General features: G+C 41.8%; 2 protein-coding genes across 10 annotated transcripts in view; one reads left to right on the top strand and one right to left on the bottom strand.

Annotated features, from left to right (window-relative positions):
• LOC147033506 (vespryn-like) overlaps nt 1-15,654 on the top strand; it is an 81,578-nt gene extending 65,924 nt beyond the window's left edge. The window contains exon 4 of the mRNA XM_085856364.1: nt 15,251-15,654. Within this exon, the coding sequence (XP_085712490.1) occupies nt 15,251-15,298 (48 nt within the window). The 3' untranslated portion in view covers nt 15,299-15,654. The remainder of the gene's footprint in view (nt 1-15,250) is intronic.
• LOC147033505 (NACHT, LRR and PYD domains-containing protein 12-like) overlaps nt 1-17,563 on the bottom strand; it is an 85,471-nt gene that overhangs the window by 8,932 nt on the left and 58,976 nt on the right. For 6 of the 9 annotated variants that reach the window (XM_085854968.1, XM_085854991.1, XM_085855000.1 and 3 more), the window contains 3 exons: nt 15,650-15,733; nt 11,986-12,066; nt 10,785-11,508 (listed from right to left, as the gene is read on the bottom strand). In XM_085854968.1, the coding sequence (XP_085711094.1) occupies nt 11,463-11,508; nt 11,986-12,066; nt 15,650-15,733 (211 nt within the window). In that variant the 3' untranslated portion in view covers nt 10,785-11,462. Of the gene's footprint in view, nt 1-5; nt 7,414-7,598; nt 8,027-10,784; nt 11,509-11,985; nt 12,067-15,649; nt 15,734-17,563 lie in introns of those variants that run through there. The other 3 variants (XR_015051254.1, XM_085854976.1, XR_015051258.1) reach the window with 3 other exon arrangements.

Raw genomic sequence — 17,563 nt, 5'->3', positions numbered from 1 at the left:
AACAAAAAATACAAACCTTTGTATTTATTTTAAACAGTTCAAAAATACAAACAACAATATTACTGTAAAAGCTGTGTTATCCAGTACCTACGGGACTTCGCCCCTGCCGGTTAATCAAATATGCCGGTTATCTAAATGTTATATCCAATGATACAAAAGAGCAACTTATTAAACTTTGCCTGTGAAAAATCGAATAAACAAGTAAAATAGACATAAAATGTCATCGCCCCCGTTGTTTTAGTAATTTTGCTGTGTGGAGTTAAAGGGCTAGCCCATATTTATGTCCAACTAAAATGGCCACCAGTTGGCCATATTGGATCTGATGTCTTTTTTAAAAAATGACGTGTATATGTGAACCATCATTCATTATCTGTGTGCCAAGCTTAAACAACACCAGTAAATGCATGTGCGAGAAATGGTTGAGGATGTGTTCAACATCGTTTTTTATTTTTTACAACTAAAATGGCCGCCAGTGGAAAAAAGAATGACGTGCATATGTACACCATCATGTGTTGTCTGTGCAAAGCACGAATAAAAATGGTCCATACATGTCTGAAATATGGTTGCGGACGCATGCTCACGAAAATCGAGACCAAATGCATCAGCCCCCATTTCGGAACAAGTCCAACGGGAGAAAATATTAACATGACAGAATAGTATAAAGAGAATTACGAATGAATAATGCAAAACAGTACCACACCTGTATTATAAAACATAAACTAGTCTTTTCAAGTTGATGGACGTTCTAAAGTGTCAACTTTAGATCTTCCATCACTTTCTCAGACTCTCTGCTTTCTCAGACTCATTGGGCTCATCATCTTATCGAACTCCAGAGGCTTTCTTGAACCATTTCCTTATGACGGAGTGCTGCGTTGTTTCTTGCCTCTTCCTAATGAATTGTTTTTGTACGAGGTGCAACTGCCTCACTTCCTGGGTGGTGTAGGCTTTTGGCTTTCAGCAAACTTCACAAGCATGTCAAGACCTTTAGCAGGAGTGTGTTCCATTACCAATCAGCTTGCTATCGCTCAACAAGCCAGCCATTCCTTATCGACCATTTCGTTAGAGTGCTTGCTCAAGTGCTTAAGCCACGATGTGATGGCTCCACAAGCTCAAAGGGCAGAGGAGCTCCTTATGAGCCAACGGCCATCCATATCCAGTGCCCAACCAAGCTGTGAATGTCCTCCTGCAGTTGGGTTACTTCTTATTAGAAGGTTGGTGGCAGGATTCGCACTCTGTCCACCGTAAAACCCTTCATTCCACAAAACCCATAAATGCAAAGAAAACTGAAAACCCACTCCGTGGGAGTACTTCCTGTGCTGCTGCACTTCACAGGGCAGCTCACCAGGTGACAGGATTAGGGCAAAGCCTTCAGGACCCCCATTCCTTGATGATAGGAGGAAAAGCATGGGGTAAACTTTCTGGGTCAGATTGCGGTGGTGTGTGGCGGAGTGGTGCTGATGTGTCGACCAACAGACGGCAGTCTCCTTGGATTAAGCTGAGTGCATGGAATGTCCCATAACTCAGAGAGGATAATCATCTGTCTTTCTTATCATCTGAGCTCAAGCGTTTGAACATCGGTATTGCAGCACTCTATGGGGTTCGGAGACTGGATAGTGGTGAGATCATGGTGGGTGGTTACACTTACTATTGGTCTGGTCCCTCTGACAGTTACCATGCCCAAGGAGTTGCAGTAGCTGTGCCCAATAAGCTGACTTGCTGAAGCTGTGTACAATAAGCTGACTCCAATGATAATTGAGGTAACACCTGTCAACGAGCGTATTATGAGACTCAGGATTCGTCACTCCTTGGGTGTTATTTCCTTGGTCTATGTATATGCTCCGACTGAGGTGAGTGATCTCACCGTGAAGGACGCATTTTATGCCACGCTTGAGTGTGGTTGATCAGTGCCCCAGGTGAGATACTCTTCTAGTGTTAGGGGATTTAAATGCATCGACTGGCCCTGATAGGGATGGTTATAAGACATGTGTTGGTCCCCATGGGCCTGGAACTGTGACCCAGAACAGCACTAAGTTCCTTGATTTTGCAAGAAGTTGAGGACTTAGGGTGGCTGGTTCATGGTTTCAGTGCCCACAGGCTTATCGCTGGACTTGGCATTCCAACGTTGGTGGTGAGGCCAAGGAGATTGACCATGTGCTCGTTGATGGTCTCTGGAGGATGATCCAGAACTACAGGGTCTTCCGGAGTTCCTCAATACTGACCACAAGCTTGTGATAGCAACTCTGAAGTTTCAGCTTAAATCCAGAATGATACCATCCCAGCCGAGGCAGGATATTGGCAAGCTCAATTATGAGAGGCTAGCTGAGGAGTTTGTGAACAGGCCGCGTGTGAATTTGGGGGGGGGGGGTGTCTCGGTGCTTTGGGAAATCCTGAAGAGTTGTGGAGTGTCTTCAAGACCATCATCATCGATGTTGCCGGTTGATGTCTTGGAACTCACCGAATGGGGAAGAAGAATTTTGTATCACTCGGTATACTGGATACCATTGATCAGACTCGCAGGGCTAGGCTTAATGGCAGAGCTGAGCTGTTCAGGGAGTTGAGGTTTAAAACTGTGCATGCGCTGAGGGAAGACAAGGAGGCCTATGTGCAAGGAATCTGAGAGAGGGGTAGAACATCACCTGTGGTTAAGAGACTCTCATCCTGCTTGATGGGGAATTCACACATTGTGTTCCTCCAAGTCCATCTCTCAGTGTACTGCGGTTAGAGCGGAGGGTGGAGGGTGGAGGGCTCTTGACAGAGGAGTCCGAAGTGAAGACCGGCTGAGCCGGTTACTTTGAGAGGCTGTACCAGGCTGACACACCAGCTATTGTGTTGGATTTCAGGGGAGTTACTATCCCAATATCTGACACTCCAATCAACTGAGATCCACCATTGTTTGTGGAACCACAGACTGTGGTGAAACGGTTGAAATGGGGTCGAGCTCCTGGGATCTGTGGCATCCATGCTGAACTTCTCAAGGCTGGTGGAAATGCTGCACTCATGTCATTGCATGCATTTCTGTGCTCTGCCTGGAACACAGGCATCATCCCAACTGACCAGAAGAGCAGCCTTGTTTTCCCTCTCTGGAAAGGGAGGGGTGATCGCCGGGAATGCAACAACTTCCAAGGGGTGACGCTGCTCTCAGTGCCAGGCAAGGTCTTTGCTCGGATAATTCTCAATGGGGTTTGCCACCATCTGCTTGAGCACCAGCACTCAGAGCACTCAGGCTTTACAACAAAGAGGTCAACGATTCACCGTATCCTTGCCCTCAGGTCCTCACCAAATGCAGATGAGAGTTTCGGCAGGGGCTGCTTCCAGCCTATGTTGATCTCTACAAAGCGTTCAATTCAGTGAATTGGGATGCCCTCTGGAGGATTCTTAGTCTTCGTGGGGTGTCACCAAAACTGATCAATCTGATGTCTGAGCTACACTCTGGAACTGAGAGTGCTGTGAGATGTGGTGATACCATCTCTAACTTATTTCCAGTTGTTACTATAGTTAGGGTGGTGGGCTTGGGATCCTAGGATCCTGAGTTCAAATCCCACTTTGCCGTTCAATTAATACCAGGTGGGGTTGACTCTGCCTGTCATCCTTCTGAGGTGAGCAAAATGAGTGTCAGCTTGCTTGTATCCTGCGTCGGAGTGGCGACCCGTCCAGGATTGTGCCCGTTGGACAAAGAGACTGCTTAGGCAGCACCAACGCTCTGCACAGAGTATGGTCACAATGGATGGATGGATGTACTGGCCCCCACACTTTTCAGCACTTGTATGGACTGGATTCTGGGGAGGATGTCAGAGAGATCAAATTGCAGTGCATCATTTGGGAATGTCAAGATATCTGACCTTGATTTCGCAAGCGATGCAGTTATTTTTTAGGAGACTCAAGATATCCTTTTTGGGGCCCTTGAGGTGTTGAATAAAGCATGAGTCACATTTGCTCTACGGCTAGGATACGGCGGCCGTACCCCACCCCCCCCTGAATTGACAGAAACGTGCGACGGCCGCAGAGTTTCTGAGGTGGCCTCAGGGTGGCCCTACGTCGTATGGCTATCTTTTACAGGCCGTAGGGGTCTCCGTGGAATTAAAGCGCGGAGTTATAACTTTTTTTCATTTCTCGGTTGGCCATAGCAATTCGATAAGCCATAGCCATGATGTAGATGTGTTCCACGTAGACCGTACATAGGGCGTACGGTGGGCTTGCGTTTTTCGTGCGTTTTCTGTAGGCTCTTGTCAATGAAAAATGAATTTTGCCAAGCCCAAAAAAATTACGGCGGCCGCACTATTTCCACGTTCGCCTTAGGGCCCCCCTGCGGTCGCCTTGCGGCCACCTTGAGGCTACCTTGCGCCTGCCTTGAAAATTCTATGGCCGCCGCAGGGACACCCTAAGTTCACCGTGCGACATCAAATCAAAGACCGTACGGAACCCCCACATTTTCGGTCTCCACAATTTCTAAATACCCCGTGCGGCTACCCGAAAAATAAAACGTATGTGACTGCTCCATTGTGTGACCATGGAAATACTGTGGCCGCCCTATAATTGCTAGTGGCCGTAGATTTTTTAGACCTTACGGCCGCCGAGCCAAATGTGACTGAAGCATAAGGAGTCAAAGCTGCTGGGATTACAGGTTTCCTGGGTAAAAACTAACATCCAGCCTTTCAATGACATATTGGATGGTTCTATCTTGTCTGTATCTGTTTGCGATGCGTATGTTGAGGTCACATTGAGATTCACTTACCTTGGCAGTGATATTCATGTCTGCTGGCTGTGAGCCAGAGGTGAATAGACATCTGGATCTGGCCTGGGGAGTCCTGGATTCACTGGATCATGGAGTGCGGTGCTGTCTGTACCTGTGCAGGAGGACGAAAGTCTGAGTCTTCAGGTCCTTTGTGCTTCCAGGCTTGTTCGGCGGATGTGACTTGGACTCTGACCAGGGATCTGAGATGGAGACTTCATTCCTTTGGTACCAGGTCTCTTCTGAGAATCCTTGGCTCTCGCTGGTCAGACTTTATGTCCAATGAGCGGTTGCTGAGACAGACTCAAATGAGATTTGTTACCTGCATAATCTGTGAGCATCATCTGCGGCTGTATGGACATGCAGCTCGTTTTCCTGATGCTGATCGTGCTCATCAGATTCTCTCAGCGAGGGAGCCTCGTGAGTGGAGGAGGCCAATGGGCCGACTACGTGCCTTGTGGTTGCTGCAGGTTGTTCAGCAGAAAATGGAGATGAGCCTGGCATCTGCTTCGGGGTGGCCAGACGGAGGCCCCTGGAGTACTAGTGGAAAGTGGACGCAGTGAAGTACTGCTCCAGCGTGTGCTCCTATACCTGACCTTACCTGACCAACAAGTTCATTGTAATGGAACACACCCCAGCATTAGCCCAAGTGATATGTTCAGTTGAAAAGTCTTCTTCTGATTAGTCTTCTTGGTGTTGTACTTCCTTTTGTGAATCAACACTGTCGATGATTTCAGAGTCATTCATAACACGGGTCACTTCAGCATCCGGTTCACTTAACATCACTCTTCAATTTTTACTTCAGTCAAACTTTGAAGTGGATTTTCATCACTTGCTTGCCTCACCATACTGAAAATGTATTGGATCATGATCTGCAGAGTTTTGCTGTCTTGGGATATCAAGCTGCCGTATCCCATTTCACAGCTTGAAGCAAGCCAGCCAGGCATCAGAAAAGGCACATTGATCAGTCAATCCCATCTAATCATAAAAAATACTTTGCCTTCTTCATTAACATCGGTCGTGAGATTGGCGCTCCCTCCGAATGCTTGAGAGAAAACCATTCATTCAAAACTTTATCTTTCTGCTCCATCTTTGGCTTGTGTCGAGTACGGCACTTAGCAGCAGCTTTGTCAGTCTCCGACTTGGTGTAAAATTCCAGTAACTTGTCCTTCTGGACCTTGATGTCAGGAATGGTTGACAATTCGACATTGTATTCGCACATAAACACATTTCTGTTTTCTCCCTTCTCCAGCCTCATGCATTTGTCAATCTTCTGGTTGATTGCAAGAACAATCCTCTTCCTCTTCCCACCAGTGCTGCTCGATGGGTAACCGAAGCCATGATGCTTTGAAAGGAGAATGTCTTCTTCTTTCCACGAGTGTCACGTACATGTTCTACCCAAGATTTGGGATCCTGTGGTTGACTCAGGAAACGTCACCGACAGTCTTGATGCCAAATAGTCATTTCAGGGCAAAGTGTGCTTTAGCGTCATTATGAAGTTTTTTTGGTTGATTCATCATCTCTGAGCTATCCTGAATCAGAATCAGCCAGGTGCCAGACTCGCAGCCTTGAGGAATTTTTTTTAGAGGCGAAAAACAAAATGGCCACCACCGACTTTCGATAAATTCTGTTTTGGGCTATATCTTCACTTCTAATGCACTTACACACACAATTTTGGTGTCTACTACTATGTTTCATGCGACAGACAAAGTAAACATTGATGATTCTCTCAAGATTGGACGACAACAGATGGCGGAATTTGAATCTGGATGGCCAACAAGCTTCAACAAGACACTAACCAAAAAAGTGACCCTGATGACTGACCAAAAACAGCATCAAGCTGGATGGAAGGCCAGTATATGATACTGAATTGATCTACACCTGAGTCTTATGTCTCCAACAATACAGGGATATTGATATCAAGGATGTCCTCTCTTACGAACTGTCCCCTGTCCCAGCCTCCTTGTTTGATGAGAGCGGTGCGATGCGGGCTCAGTCGAAAGCAATCCTGAAGACGAAACTCCAAGTTGAGCAATCAAGTCGAATCCAAGGTGTTCTAGATGCTGTCATCATCGATGGATGCGCCATATTATGGACTGTACATTGGCCCACAAATGGTATAGTTGAGGATTATGTGATCAACTTCATGGGAACCATCAAATACCACCTGGAGTGTTGACGGATACCTGATTTTTGACAGGTACATGAAAATCAGCACGAAACAAATGACGAGATCCAGTCGCGCAGGTCATGATTCAAGTCGAAAACATCAACTCAACTTACACACAACACTTCCAGTGCAAAAAGTGGTCCTAAATGTAGCCGACAACAAAGTACAACTGATCGATTTGATCTGTCAGTATCTCACGACCCACATTGTGGACAACCAGACCAAACTGGTGATCACCGGAAAAGATCCTACACCAGTTCAAGTATGGAACAATTCCACTCTCCAGAGACAGGATCTGAAAACACACCATGAAGAAGCAGATGTCATCATCATCCATCACTTAGTTAGAATTGTGTCAGGTGTCAGTGGTGACTCACACATCAAAGTGGTCTGCGACGATACAGATGTCTTTGTCCTGTTGATTCATTTCTACCTTGAGGAAAAGATGACTGTGGATGTCAGCATGGAGAGTCCGTGTGCTGGGAGGGCGAACGTAGACATTCGCCAAACAGCACTGAAACACAAAAGCATCGCCAAATATCTGCCTGCTAAACATGCTCTGACCGGATGCGATACTGTGTCTTATTTGTTTGGCATTGGAAAGGTCACAGCGGTGAAGGTACTAATGGGTGGACATAATCCCACCTTATTTGGTCAGCTGGAAGCAGACTAGGAAAAGATGATATCTGAGGCAAGTACCTTCATTGCTGCCCGTTATGGTTCCAAAGTCGAAGGTGATATGTCCACACACCGGTATCAGTTGTGGAAGTCTAAGATGGCCAACTCCAAGATTACCTCTGCTCCGAATTTGAAGTCGTTGCCCCATCGCATGATGCCATTGTTCAACATGTACATCACACTCATCATCAAGTCATTATATGGAAATTGGCCACTCTGTCAGACCCTCCGAACTTGGATCCCATCAAGTATGGATGGCAAGAAGGTGAGGACGGTGTGACGTTGTGTCCAACCACACTTCCACCTGATGTGTCTGCTGCACAAGTCACCATTTTTCAGCTGATCGAGTGTGGATGCTCCACCAGCCGGCCATGTTCCACCGGGAGGTGTGGTTGTGTGGCAGCACAGATGTCATGTTCGATGTTTTGCAGTTGTAATGCTGGATCAGACTGTTGTAACGAACAGACAAGGGTAGCAGCTGCTAATCACGACGATGATGACGAAGATTGAACATAATGTAGAACATTGATTGCATCCTTAACAAAGTTAATATTTGTTTGCCTAAAAATAAAAGGTAATTTCAAAATCATATACATGTACATACTTACTTTTAGACATTAGCCAAGGTCATAGTCAACTATCCACATGTATCAGGATATATTTGTGTAAAAATCGTATTCCAATATAATCATCAATTCATTGATCATTGCAAGTAAGTTACTTCAGCTGTCATTTAATATTATTGTACGTAGTATTAATATTTGAGGGTTCATCAAATTCAATTTCTTACTCGAAGTGATCAGTGGAACTGCAAAATAGCCATTTTTCATATTAAAATGGTGGCAATCTTGAAAATATGAGACAGGTCTTATATATTATATATATATATATACATATACATATATATATATATATATATATATATATATATATATATATACATATACATATATATATATATATATATATATATATATATACATATACATATATATATATATATATATATATACACATATACATATACATATATATATATATATATATACACATATACATATACATATATATATATATACACATATACATATACATATATATATACACATATACATATATATATATATATATATATATATATATATATATATATATATATATATATATATATATATATATATATATATATATATATATATATATATATATATATATATATATATATATATATATATATATACATATATATACATATATATATATATATATATATATATATATATATATATATATATATATATATACATATACATATTCATACATACATATACATATATATATATATATATATATATATATATACATACATATATATATATATATGTACATATACATATATGTACATATACATACATATACATATATATACATATACATATACATATATATACATATACATATACATATACATATATATACATATACATATACATATACATATATATATATATATATATATATATATATACATATATATATATATATATTTATTTACATGTATATGTAGCCTGGTGTTGGTGCAGTGGTTAGGGCAGCGGCTTGGGATCCAAAATATCTTGAGTTCAAGCCCCGTTGCACCACTGAATTAATACACCAGGGGGTTGACTCAGCCTGTCATCCTTCCGAGGTCGGCGAAATGAGTACCAGTGTACTGGGCCCGGTGTATACCCCGGTTAAAATAGGTGTACCATAGCCCTGTGTCGTAAGAGGCGACCAGGGTTGCGTCAGGAAGGGCATCCGGCGTAAAACCTGTGCCAAATCATTGTGCGGATCATATGGATGATCCGCTGTGGCGACCCCTAACGGGAGCAGCCGAAAGAAGTAGAAGAAGAATAAGAAGATATAGTGATGAACCCTCAAATATATATATATATATATATATATATATATATATATATATATATATATATATATATATATATATACATATACACCTTCAATTGTATCATCATCGGATTCCTTGACCATGAAAACATAGTAGTAGACACCAAAATTGTGTTTGTAAGTGCATTAGAAGTGAAGATATAGCCCAAAACAGAATTTATCGAAAGTCGGTGGTGGCCATTTTGTTTTTCGCCTCTAAAAAAAATTCCTCAAGGGTGCGTGTCTGGCACCTGGCTGATTCTGATTCAGGATAGCTCAGAGATGATGAATCAACCAAAAAAAAAACTTCATAATGATGCCACAACATGCTTTTTCACATTTCCGCTGGACTATGAAGGGTTTTCAAAAGGAAGGAAGTGAATGCCTGACGTTTTGAGAAGCAGAGGTTTCCGTGGCACCTCATGGTGATGGTGAAGATTTATGATGGATGGATGCGGTTCTTGAACCATGAGGCTGCAACGTAAGGTTGTCGAGAGAAAAGCCTCGTTTCCACAGCTGAGGCTGGGTTGACTATCGAGTGTTTTTAGATCCTCATGGAGGATCTCTAAGTGTTTCTCACGTTGTTGTTCTTCATCTTCTTCTTGTGGACGTTTTTGTTTCACAGTCTACAGTTTTTTATCGTAACTTCCTGAAACTTGGCATATATATGTAAAAATACCCTGCGCAGACAGTAACTATCTCCGATTTTGAAAATTCCTCCTAGAAAAAAAAAGTTATGATGTCAAAATATCTCCGCTAATGGAAATCGCATAAAAAATTATCTCCGAAACTAGGCAAGCTTTTTGAATTCTGTTTGCGGGAATCAAACAGGGCATTAGCAGAGATGAATTATCGCACATATGATGCATCACTATGATGTCATATCAATTTTTATGACGTCATTCCTATTTTTTGACATTTTTTGTTTCACAACCCAGAGTTTTCATCGGATCTTCGTGAAACTTGCCATGTATATGCAGAAAGCCCACACGCAGGCAGTAACCATCTCCGATTTTGGAAATTCTTCCTAGAAAAAAAGTTGACGTCATAATATCGCCGCGAATGGAAATCGCCTATACCATCATCTCCGAAACTCGGCAAGCTGTTTGATTTTTGTTTGCGGGAATCAAGCCGGGCATTAGCACAGATAATTTATCACAAACCTGATACATCACAATGACGTCATGTTCGTTTTTATGACGTCATCATAAAGAGAACGAGGATCTTCGCTCATTTGAGCTTATTTTTTCTCTTTTGATGGGGTAATAATTGACGACACCGATGAACTGTTAAGTGATATCAAACTTTTATTCTCTTTTCTTCAAACTGAAATTTCTCTAAGCTTACGACAGGTATAACATACTAAAGTGTTAAAACACTCCACTTTCCTGAAAATATATCACTCAGTTAATAAACTAACACTTCAGTACTTGCATTATTTTGTAAACTTAATGTGATCAATCGATTAGTCATGAAATTGAGATAACAACTGAGAATTGAATGGATTTCACATACAGAGAACCACTCAGGCCTACTCGTGACAAACAATATGGTCATTGTAGCTTGGTAATCGACAGGTAAAGGTTGTTGACAAGCAGCAACACCACAATGAGCGCCTACCGAGAGCATCAGGAACTACTCTCGGTGAGTGAGCTTTGTGGTCATGTAGAAACAGCTCGATTGAGATTTCTAGTGTGCCGGTTGGTAGAATGTGCCAGTTTGTAAAGTGCTGGATAACAAAGCTTTTACGGTATTATTATTTATGTTTAAAAATAACAAAATTAATAACTAAATAAACAACATCCCTCCCCCAAAGAGAAATCAAAATTATTTCATCAAAACCCACCACACTTTGCAATATACTTTCATTTCCCAGTTTAGAAATTTCTCATTCTCACTTGTTTTAATTGCACAAAACATACACCACCCCTCCACTTCCCACTCACTGCGTCTGAACCATTTTCACTTGGTTATGGGATCATCGAGGCTTGGATCATTGCATCTCACACTGAAGAAGAGAAAGGATTAAAATTAAAGAATACAATAAAAGTGTGAATGAAGGAAATGGATGAATACATTTCATGTATTTATCAAAATAGATGGAATCAACAGAACGTTGATTGAGGTATGTTAACCACAGGAATGAAGGAAAGAGAAACAGACATTTCAGATCTTCACCCCTCTTTTACTCTGGAGGGAAGGTTAATGCTTGAAAAGTCAGATTTTACTTGCTTCAGACAGTGGTTATATTGTTTATCCACGGTGTTAACATACCTCGATGATCCAACATCACCCATACCAAATGTGTCTCTATAAATAATTATATAATTATATGAACAGCACTTGTTGGATTTGTTTCCATGAAACCTCTCACTAATTCTCTTAAAAATAGAGTTTATTTATAAACCCTGTGATGGGAATTCACAACTCCATGTCTTGTGAAAGAGAAGAACAACAAAAACCTCAATAACAGTTCAGGACTCACTCAAGATCCTCCAAGTTGATGATGTTCTTCAGGTCCCTCAGGACAGGTCCAGACTTGGTGCTCAGTTTGCATCCCCATAACCTGTGAAGAGATAAAAACTCCAAACAGTGAAACAAAGAATCATCAGAAGAAAGTTGATGATAAACGAGTTATATTAGAAGGTTCTTTGTCCCAGGTTGAGCAATAATTATTAGATAACCTCAAAATGAACACGGTGAAGGTCACATGACCTATAATAGTACAAACTCCCTTTCCATGAGACATCACCTGGGCTGCATCATGGAAACAGAAGTTTGTACAAAAGAGAAATGAATAGATATGACATCTCAACGAACAGATTTGAGTTATACTAAATGGGGGGAAGGGGGTAATGGACAGTAAGACTGATCTTCAGTTTACTCTTTATGTTTAATTAAAATAAGTAAACCAACCGCCAATATAGGATAAGGGGACAATTGTTCCTGTTGTTGGGTTTGTTTCTATAATTAGTGCCCCAAATTTTAATGGTACCTCAGAACTTATTTGACCCCTTGGAGTACTAAGGACTATTTAGGTTGTTTTTATTCACTTTTTTTTGTCCGAGCTGTATCTCGGAGCTGGTTAGGACTTTTGGAATGAAAGTGTACATCAACAATGCGAATAAAGAGCATGTGGGGTTGACTTTTTGACCATGACCTATTTTTGTCATGACCTAATTATAGAATTCTTTAACCACAACATTATTTTAAAAAAAATTCCAATCGGAACAAAGGTGCCATCTCTAGATAGCCTAGCGCTACAGAAAGGTGTATTTATGCCTAATGTATATCATGCCCCTCCGAGTTAAAGGTCAAGGTCAAATGTCGTTCTTAAAAAAAAAAAATCCTTTTTTTGCGCATCCCAGATGTTCTTGCATCATAATCGTGTACCTGCACTGAAGTTGTTCACCTGATATTTGGTTAGTCTCCTTGATCTACTTTTTTTTCAGATTGTGGCCTTACAAAAAAAACTTTTTGATCATAGCTTAAATAATTGTCCTCCGATTTTCATGATGTCGAGTTTTTTGAATAGATTGTCAATTAAATGGGGACACATTTTATTAATTTGCTCTCGATGCTTATATGTTGAAAGTCAAGGTCATGTGGCAGTCCGAAAGAAATATGGCAATCATTGGATTGCGGGCGACGGGGAAGGCATACCCTTGGCGATTGCTTTGTGATCACAGATATCTAGTTACCTTTTGGTGCTGCACCATAATGGGGGTAAGGGCTTGGGGTGGAGAAAGGAGGTGTGGAAGTTGGTGGGGGTGGGAAGGGGTGTACTCAAATGGCACAGTGTTTATTAACTCCCAGAAAAAAAGGGGGGGATGCCTTCGCTGAATTAATAAAATGTAAATGATAGCATGACAAAAGGTGAGATAATTGGTAAAACGTTGTGAAAGAAAAACAAAATGGTCCAAAACACCAACTGATTGATCTGTTCAGTTTTTCCTTGGAGGGGCAAATGCCTGTGGGATGTGCGTGATGGTTTGTAGATGGTGTAGGAGGTGAATGAGGAAGGAGTGTCGGGGAGTGGGAAGGGTGAGGAGATGAGTGGAGGAGGGCCTGGGGGATGATTCATGAAAAAGTTTGTATCAAATGGCACACTCCGATCAAGTTTGGCTGATGGAATCTTTATTTTGTCAATTAACGTCACATTCGTCCATTTTTAGCATTATCAATCTCTTCTCTTCAAAATATATTTACACCTGGGGGGTGGGGGGCAGGAAAGAGGTTAAAATAACAACAATAATAATGAGAAAGCATCGCAAAATGCAAAACCTGTCCATGTCCACTTTGTACTTTGTACTCAAATGAAACTTAATTAAAACAATAATTATTTTAAAAATAATACTTTTTATCAATTTGTGTTCTTTGGATCTTCTCATAATAAAGGTTTGTTGAACATTAGATGACAAAAGCTGAGTTTGTAAAAATGTTAAGTCCTGGACAAACACATTTAAGCTCTATTGTAAATAAAGAAATGTTGAAGCCTGGTGTTGGCTTAGTGGTTAGGGTGGCGGCTTGGGATCCCAGGGTCCTGAGTTCAAGCCCCATTGGTCACTGAATTAACACCAGGGGGTTGACTCAGCCTCATCCATCTGAGGTCGGCGAAGTGAGTACCAGTGTACTGGTCCCGGTGTATGCCCCGGTTAGAATAGGTGTACCATATCCCTGTGTGTGGTAAGAGGCGACCAGGGTTGGCGTCAGGAAGGGCATCCGGCCATAAAACATTGCCTCAAGAAAAAGCCTAACCCCTGCACAGCAGGGAAAAATGGCTGTAAAAACGGTCATTTTTTTTTATTTAGTAAATAAAGAAATGTGGAAGCGATTAAAAAAAAACACAAATGTTGCGTCTCACACTTGACATGCTGTGGGTGGCTATGAAGGACTATTTGTACTCACTATGATTTTACCCTTTGACGTTTTGATCCATTTATCAATTACTCTTCTCCCCATTCTCATAATAAAGGTTTGTTGAAAATTTGATCACAAAAGATCAAATGGTGAAAAAGTTACGGCCTGGACAGATAGACATCATTTTCACTAGCGGGTACTCACTGGACCCAAGTACTCTTCTTGGTCCACCTGAGGTGGGCAATGTGCTTTTATTTTACTTATTTTGTTTCTCAGGAAACAATTTCCAAGAAAAGATAATAAGGTTTCAACAATATCTACACCACCCTTACAAACAGCAGATAAAAACAAATGATTATTAAATAATATCGGACAATAAAATTAATAAGCAATGAGAACCTTAATCATAACAGTTCAAAGAATCTATTTGGAATGGTCATGCTCAGAGTAAATAAAACGTTGAGGGTGTGACACAAACATGACAGTCATTACACACACACACACACACACACACACACACACACACACACACACACACACACACACACACACACACACACACACACACACACACACACACACACACACACACACACACTTCTCTGCAGGTCCACCAACAGTATCCAGCATGATGCATTCTACCTCTTCACCCTTACAACTTCACTTTTCACTTCAACTCATTTACCATGATCCACAAACATATCGATCACCAGATTTGAGTTTAGATTCTTTAATCCTTTCCACGTATACTAAACTTCACTACAAAATAATGAAACAAAATTAATAGTTCATGTCGATTTGTGTGAAGTCGTTTATCGTTCATACGAAGTAATTTATCATTCATTATTCCTCATTCCCTCTTCATCCCCCCCCAATGACCTCCAACACAGGGCTGGATGAGCATTCCATTCCCATTTCGGAACACAAGCAAAGCATAAATTTCAACCAAAGGTTAATAATGGAGGTCCAGGTTCACCTGGAGAACGTCATGTACACAATCTGAGATGATGAAGACCTGGTGTTGGCTTTATGGTTATGGTGTCTTGAGTTCAAGCCCCTGTTGGGCCATTCAATTCATACCAGGTAAGGTTCATTCAACGTGTCATCCTTCCAAGGTTGGCAAAATGAGTACCAGCTTACTGGTTACAGGGGCATTGCATCAGCAGCACAACTGTGCCCCCAGACAATGATGCAGCCAATCAACAACAGGCTGCATACAAACAAATAAATAAAGGGATTATGATGTCGATGTGTTTTTATTTCCCAAAACAAATCCCCTTCTCACTCACCCGAGGGTTCGCAACTTTGTTTGGGACTTCAGCCCTTCTATCAACCCCTCCAGTCCTTCATCACCAATGGGATTCTGACTTAGTCTGATGGAAAAGGAGGGAAAGAGAAAAACACTGAGGTTCTCATTTTATTAACATGAATAACTTCGGGAATACTTTCACCATTTTCAATAGTCATGTTTGTAAAACGCAACACCATACAATTATGGGATTATAACCCAGTCTCTCTATATAAACAATGATAGAATTATAATGTTACGTGGAAGGACCTGGGGGGGGGGGGAGGTCCGTAGCTAGACTGTGGAAAGTGTTACATGCACCGTGTACTTCGAGTAGATTATATTGCCTTTGTATCAGGGACCTATCAGCAGAGTAAGTAGTCTTGTTACATGTAACAATGAGGCAGCATATGTAATTTATCGACAATGTTACTCGGAGAAGATTGTTTGTGCAAAAACATTTTGTTATCAGGCGTGGCCAGGTGAAGTCTTTCGGAAACGAGGGACAATGGATAAAAAGGTCCGATCGCAATCTGTCTGCCCGATGCACCACAAGCCATGGTGGCAATATACGCTGTAGGGCTCAGAAGATGGGATAGACTTCTATTTATTGGGGCCGCCCCATGGGCGGGTCAGCCTGGAGGATGGCACTTCCCACAAGCAGATGGCAGCCAATCACGGGACCTACTGCAGGCGAAGGCAGTCCTCGAGTATGGAGGGTAGGACAGAGGAACCACTGTACAAAAGCTTCATGGAAAAATACAGAGTCCATAAGGGCTGGGGGCTGGACATGCACACAAAACAGAGTTGAAGTGGAACCATTGGAGAGAAGATCATTCTCTATCTTAGTCTCATGGTCTGTCTGTCTGTCTGTCTGTCTGTATGTCTGTATGTCTGTCTCTCTCTCGCTCTCTCTTTTTCTTTTGTTTGTATACCTTGTCGAGGCTCGTGTAAGAGCTAACACACAACGCACAGCAAGGGGGGCATGAGGGGAGGGGAGGGAGTGGGAGGGACAAAACAGTGGGGAACAGGGACATTAGGAGATCTGTGGAAAGGAGAGGGATGGGACGGGGAACATGGGCAATGGAAGATGGACATTACAGGGACTTTCAGGAAGGAAAGCAGGGAATTTGAAGGAGGTAGGCTTGGGTGGATTATCGGGGGTAAAAAAGATCGAGGATTTGGATGGGGGATGATAAGAGGTGGTGGAACCACTGTACAAAAGCTTCATGGAAAAAACAGAGTCCATAAGGGCTGGGGATGGACGTGCACACAAAACAGAGTTGAAGTGGAACCATTGGAGAGAAGATCATTCTCTATCTCTTAGTCTCCTGCTCTCTATCTTCTGTTATGCTTCGCCATTGGGATAGGGAGGACTCCTCTCTGGAAATGTGGATGCTACCTCACAATCCCTCGCCTCCACTGCATCACTCCTGCAACCTTCATATTCCTGAGCTGCACCACTGCCCTTCACACTGCTCATCGTGCCATTGAGACATCCTCGCCTGCTTACCCCTGATGGGGAATATTCCTCTTTAGATAAGTTGCCCTTTGCTGTTTGTCTCACTGGTTTCACCCATGTACTCACTGCCTACTATATTCATTTTTGGTAAACCTATAACCTAATGTCCTATCCTGTATTCCTTTGTCCCGCTTCTGGACTTTTGTTTAATTCTCTCCAAGGATGATACAAGGTGACCTGCTTGATAACACTGCAACTTTTGCCATAATTATGTCATGCACTGTCCAGTTAGTGGACAGTATTACATTTTGTGTTCTTTTACCTTTATGCTTATCAGACCCTCTCTGCTGCCTTCAAAATAAATATATATCAGGAAAATGTAAGCTGCGAGAGTGAAAATCATTGTGGATGCTTACATCTGAGTGTTTTTGAACTCCTTGGTACCAAGTTAAA

Source organism: Eptatretus burgeri, chromosome 2 (assembly GCF_056783735.1).
Source record: "Eptatretus burgeri isolate ZD-2024b chromosome 2, Ebu_testis_v1, whole genome shotgun sequence".
Lineage (NCBI taxonomy): Eukaryota > Metazoa > Chordata > Myxini > Myxiniformes > Myxinidae > Eptatretus > Eptatretus burgeri.
Note: the sequence above shows the minus strand (reverse complement) of the source record. Positions and strands in the feature narration are given on the sequence as shown.